General features: G+C 43.7%; 1 protein-coding gene across 10 annotated transcripts in view; it reads right to left on the reverse strand.

The window, feature by feature from the left end:
* TNRC6C (trinucleotide repeat containing adaptor 6C) overlaps window positions 1–5,836 on the reverse strand; it is a 147,792-nt gene that overhangs the window by 16,411 nt on the left and 125,545 nt on the right. For 7 of the 10 annotated variants that reach the window (XM_037737224.1, XM_037737226.1, XM_037737227.1 and 4 more), the window contains 3 exons: window positions 2,686–2,853; window positions 1,045–1,236; window positions 404–547 (listed from right to left, as the gene is read on the reverse strand). In XM_037737224.1, the coding sequence (XP_037593152.1) occupies window positions 404–547; window positions 1,045–1,236; window positions 2,686–2,853 (504 nt within the window). The remainder of the gene's footprint in view (window positions 1–403; window positions 548–1,044; window positions 1,237–2,685; window positions 2,854–5,836) is intronic. The other 3 variants (XM_037737228.1, XM_037737230.1, XM_037737229.1) reach the window with 3 other exon arrangements.

A 5,836-nucleotide genomic window follows, 5' to 3' on the forward strand; every position in this document is an offset into this window, starting at 1 on the left:
CTCTACTAAAAATATAAAAATTAGCCTGGTATGGTGCCACACGCCTGTAATCCCAGCTACTTGGGAGGCTGAGGCAGGAGAATCGTTTGAACCTGAGAGGTGGGGGTTGCAGAGAGCCTAGATCGTGCCACTGCACTCCAGCCTGGGTGACAGAGCGAGACTTTGTCTCAAAAAACAAAAACAAAAACAAAACCAGCAGAGACTCAAATAGATTTCCATAAGCATTAGATTTCCCGTAAGTACTACCTGCTGTCTTTTCACGCTGCTTTGGGTGACTAGAAAAGGTGCCTGCCAACTGTGCCTTGTACCATCCCTGCCTCACAGCTCAACCTGTCACCCCTGACGACTCCAAAGGGGTCTAGAGAGACCATCCATGCACAGGTAGAAAGAGCTGCACCCTCACCTCCACTCTTGAGGAGGTAGCGGTTGACATCCTGGATGGTGGTATTGATGGTAGGCCCAGTGGGGACACTGCCAGGAGTGACATCAGGGTCATTCTCAGGGTCAATATTCTGCAGTCCTTTCCATGGAACTCCTGGATGGAATTCTGTTTATGAAACCAAAACGGGAAGCCACAGATCAGAACACCTGCACATTGATTCATGACATTTTAAGAGATTTTGTGTCCTGTTTGTAGTAATTTTTATAATCTGCTAATTAAATTAGAGGTACACTTTATATTCTCTTTCATGAAAGCAATCAATCCTTTGGACCAAACCAGAACCAGGTATTACAGCTACCATATTCAGAGAGTTTTCACACAGGGTGGAAATAGTTTTACTAGATGGTATACAGTGTGCTTCCTCCCTGCCACCCCTTCTAGTCCTCATGTCAAACTAAGGGGTTACAGAAAAAGGCCTGATGTTAACTATACCCAAAATTGTTCTGACAAATGGATTTCCCAGGAAAATCCCAAAGCTCTGGGCTTAACGCTTCCAGATCCTTAGCTCAGCTTCTGGGTCCTCTCAGCCTAATCACTCTCTGCAGGCTTGGAGTGCACGTTCTGACCTGCCGCTGTTGCACAGAAGTGTTACATGGTCTTACCTGGGGGCCAGTTGATGCTAGAGCCATTTGAGATTTTATCACTGTCAGATTTGGCACGTGACCAGCTATGGGGAACAGCTACGGGAGGACTGGCTGGTGACTCACTGTTCTGGATTAAATCGTACCGGCCATAGGAGTCATCAATGGAGGACTTACCTGGAGGCCCAATGCTTAGACCTCCAGGGATAGCACCTAAGGGGACAAGAGGAAACAAAGAACCAAGTGAATACCTCCATTTGAGAGACACCAGAAGATACCCTAAGCCTCCCTATGCACCTTCTGTTCTAGGTCCAATGCCTTGCCCTATTCGGTTACATGAATTGGACGACTTGGTCTGTCTAGGATTCCCTAAGAATCAAGGACTATTTTTTTTTTTTTTTTTTTTTTTTTTTTTGAGATTATTTTTTTTTTTTTTTTTTTTTTTTTTTTTTTTTTTTTTATTTTTTTTTTTTTTTTTTTCCTGTTTTTTGGCCCCATTTTTACCCCTTTTTTTTTTTTTTTTTTTTGAGACAATGTCTCGCTCTGTCACCCAGGCTGGAGTGTCGTGGTGTAATCAGGGTTCACGGCAGCCTCAACCTCCTGGGCTCAGGCGATCATCCCACCTCAGCCTCCCAAGAAGCTGGGACTACAGGTGTGAGCCATCATTGTCTGGCCAGTGACCATTTCAGTTAGCTCAAATTTCAGCTCTGAAAGACTGAAACCCTTGAAGAACAATTTTAGTTTGTCCAGTAGGAAATCTTCATAAAATATGTATCTATACCATGGGAAGCTGCCCTTAATAAACCTTTTCGGGGACAACTTATGAGTTTTTGTGGTTAGCTATCAAATTTGCTGTTATCTCTTCCCTCCTTTTAGTCTGAAACCTTCACTATGGAAGAACAGAATGGATGTTAGAAATTCATACGGAACCAAACCAAGCAGCCACAGGCAGCAGAGCCCTCCTAAGAAAGGTACCAGCAGGGTGTGATGATTTTCCATACGGTAACTGTGAGACATAATTTCCTTTTTCTTCTTAGAATGCTTTGTATCAAGAGAGAACTACATAACCTACCAAATTTTCTTTGCTGTTTATTCTACAAGGAAGCTCAGAGCTAAATTTAATGCTTGAGAGTGAGATGACCTTCTACAGTTAGCATTTTTGCTTCCACCTTACTGGTGTGTCCATCAGTGAAGAGTTCCTGATGGGGATACCAGTTTGGAGTACAATAGACTGCTTGATCGAGGGGAATAACCAACAGAAATGCACCCTAGTATTTACAGCTGCAGTTGCCATACCGTATATTCGATTTTCTATTTGTGTTTTACCATTTTATTGAAAACATTTCAGCAGACTCAAGTTTTTTGTTGATGAATACAGATATATTTTAAAAAAAAGTACACAGGCTATGACTTAGATTATTTGCTGCTCTGGGGTTTTCAAATTATTTCTAGGTTTGTAGCTGAGATCTAATGGTTGGGTTTTAAGAAGTCTGATCACTGACTAGCTGAGATCTTATGTGCACGGTAATAGAATGGATTATTTTAAAACCAACTTTCAGCACTCAATTCTTAGAAAAGTATAGAATGGGCACACTACATAATAGGATGATCGATTAATAAGCCAGCAGTGATCCCACCACAGGTGTCCTAGCTCAGACGTACCATGCTTGCTAGGGTTCTGCTCCAGGGGGGAAGCGGCGCTGGGCAAGCTATCCATGGAGTTGGGGTGCGTCCACTGGGGGAGGCGTGACTGGGACTGGGATGGGTCCTTCACCGACAAGCCACTTGTCATATCCATGCTGGTGACATTCATGTTTGGGTTCAGTCCAGCTAAAGAGAGAGATGTGGTTAGGATTCACCTGCTCCTCTAAATGACTTCATTCTAAAACTCTCCTACAGAAGCTATTTCAGTCTTCACTTACAGCCAAATATTTTAACTGTAACTTTTAGTGCTGGTGAAAAAGCAGAGTCTTTAAGTGAGGGCCATGATTCTCTTCAATTTACTTGTTTCAGTGACACATAAACATGGTCCTGAGGCTTCTCAGAGGCCACAAGAAAATAGAAAAAGTCCAAACTATCAGGAAAATCTTTCCTGGTTTTGGGGTATCTTATGGAAACTCACTGAGTCAAGAACACGCTTGACACATGCTGATAGGAGTCAAAAACACCTATGACGCATGCTGATAGGAAAATTCAGTTCTACCTTTAGTGAGTACTTTAGTCTGCCCTGAAAGAGTTTGTGAATTAAATATAAATATCAAACTACGTTTAAGGAGCTGAACTATTTGAGAGGGTGGGTGCTGCCATCTGCCCCCAGTTGGGATGCTGAGCTGAGGTTTCTGGGCTCATTTCTTACAGCTAAAAGCAGGTGCTGGGTTATATGTCCAGGACCTGTACTCACTTAAGCTAGGTTAATAAAAAAGACGATGAGGAGGACAATGATAAAAAGGCTGAAGAGTTTGCTCGTTTGGAGCAGGACAGATTGCCTGTTTAAAAGGGAATAACCAACAGGAGCGCACTCTCCCCTTGTATTTACAGCTGTAGTTCCCATACCACGTATACATACCCCATAAATCCTTAATATGTACAACTACGCCACATGGTAAGTAAGCACAGCGAGCTCTACTACTAAGCCAGGTGCTGAACATTCGGATTCTTAGTTTTATTTCAGAGGCTGCAAATTCAAATGTCCATAGGTGCCAAGTGGGCCATGCACGTGAAGAAGTGGGCCTAATGGGGACTGTGGCAAACCAGACAGTGTCTGTCCTGTCTCAATAAATAGGTGCTACTGGGGCCAATCACTTACTGCTACATGGAACATAGACCCACTACAGCCATTTTATTTCTTTTTCCTGGTACCTGGTACGTAGCTAAAAGATTTTTTTTTTTTAAGATAGAGTCTCGCTCTGTCACCAGGCTGGAGTGTAGTGGCACAATCTTGGCTCACTGCAACCGTGTTCACCTTCAGGGTTCAAGCGGTTCTCCTGCCTCAGCCTCCTGAGTAGCTGTGATGATAGGCACGTGCCACCATGCCTATTTTTTTTTTTTTTTGTATTTTTAGTGGAGATGGGGTATCACTGAGTTGGCCAGGATGGTCTCAACCTCTTGATCTCGTGATCCGCCTGCCTCGGCCTCCCAAAGTGCTGGGATTACAGGCGTGAGGCACTGTGCTCAGCCTACAGCCATTTTTAAGAGAAGTCAGAAGCCATTTGCCCCAATTTTTGAATGTTGGGAATTAACACACGCATAGGCACATGTGCGCGCACACACACACACTTTACAGACCTAACAAAATACCTTTGCAAGTCAGTCCAATAGTGCCAAGGGGCTGCCTACGTGCACCCTCTGCTTTATGGGTTCTCTTGCTTTCAGCTTGTACAGGTCTAGTCAGGTAAGGTGGCAACAATGTCAGGGCTTTAACCTGGCCTTCAGAATGCTCCAAATTACACAATTTGGCCCCAACCCATCTCTCCCAACTTCCCTTTCTGAGTAAGTCACTGGATTGGCCTGGCCCTTGCAAAATGGACTCCTGAAACAGGCCAGGCCTTTTTCTTCTGTGCTCCTGTGTAAGGCCTCCCCTTTATTTGGAAAGACTTTCTCTTTACTTATTGCAATCCCATCTAATCATCCGAGGTTCAAGCTTAAATCCTATTCTCTGATTTTTCCTTCACCACTCGAAGTGAAAGTGAACTTTTCCTCCTCTAGAGCCCTGTAAGAATCGCATCACACTGGTATCAAGGTTATTTTTTCCTGTTTATATGCCTGCTCTTCCCATCTAGATGATGAACTCCAGGTGGCAAGAGACTAAGAATAACAAGGAGAGGTTGAACGTGAGTGAAGGAAGGTAGCTGGAAGCCCCCATTGCTGACCATGGGCTGCTGGCTTCTTCACATGAATTGGTGAGTTTCTAACAGGCTCTTCAACACAGGTGCTGGTGCAGAGAAATGCTGAGTCAACAAGATAGGCAATTTTACAACCAAAGTTTCCTATACTTTATTAGTTGTTTTCGATACATTTATAACTTTACTGTGAATATTATAAAATATTATCCAAATTATTTGTCTTCTGATTTTGAAGATTCACTGCATGAATTCTTTAACTTGTACTAAGAGAAAAAATCCTGAAGAGTAAAGATAAGTGGCTGGGCACGGTGGCTCACGCCTGCAATCCCAACACTTTGGGAGGCTTAGGTGGGTGGGTCACTTGAAGTCAGGAGTTTAAGGCCAGCCTGACCAACATGGTGAAACCCAGTCTCTACTAAAAATACAAAAATTAGCTGGGCATGGTGATGCATGCCTGTAATGCAGCTACTCAGGAGGCTGAGGCAAGAGAATCACTTGAACTCAGAAGATGGAGGTTGCAGTGGGCTGAGTTTGCACCACAACGCAACCTGGTAGGCAGAGACACAGGTGGGTTAACCAGGGTGGGAAGGCACTCCAGCCTGGGTGACAGAGCAAGACTCCATCACACACACACACACACACAAAGAAAGGTAAAGATATGTGTACTTTATTCTCCAAATATAGGTTAAGAAGATAGCTGAATACTAGAAATCTGAAGCTAACACATTTTAGGATAATAGGTGGAATGAAATTTGTTTCTATAACAGAAGTGCTTACATAAGTAGCTGACATTTTACAAAGAGTTTGCTATGTGCTAGGCACTATTTAGGAACTTTACATATTAGGCCAGGTGTGCTGGCTCACGCCTGTAATCCCAGCACTTTGGGAAGCTGAGGCCGGGAGGATCACTTGAGGCCAGGAGTTTGAAGCTGCAGTGAGCTATGATTGCACCACTGCACTCCAGCCAAAAA

Source organism: Cebus imitator, unplaced genomic scaffold (assembly GCF_001604975.1).
Source record: "Cebus imitator isolate Cc_AM_T3 unplaced genomic scaffold, Cebus_imitator-1.0 Scaffold36, whole genome shotgun sequence".
NCBI lineage: Eukaryota > Metazoa > Chordata > Mammalia > Primates > Cebidae > Cebus > Cebus imitator.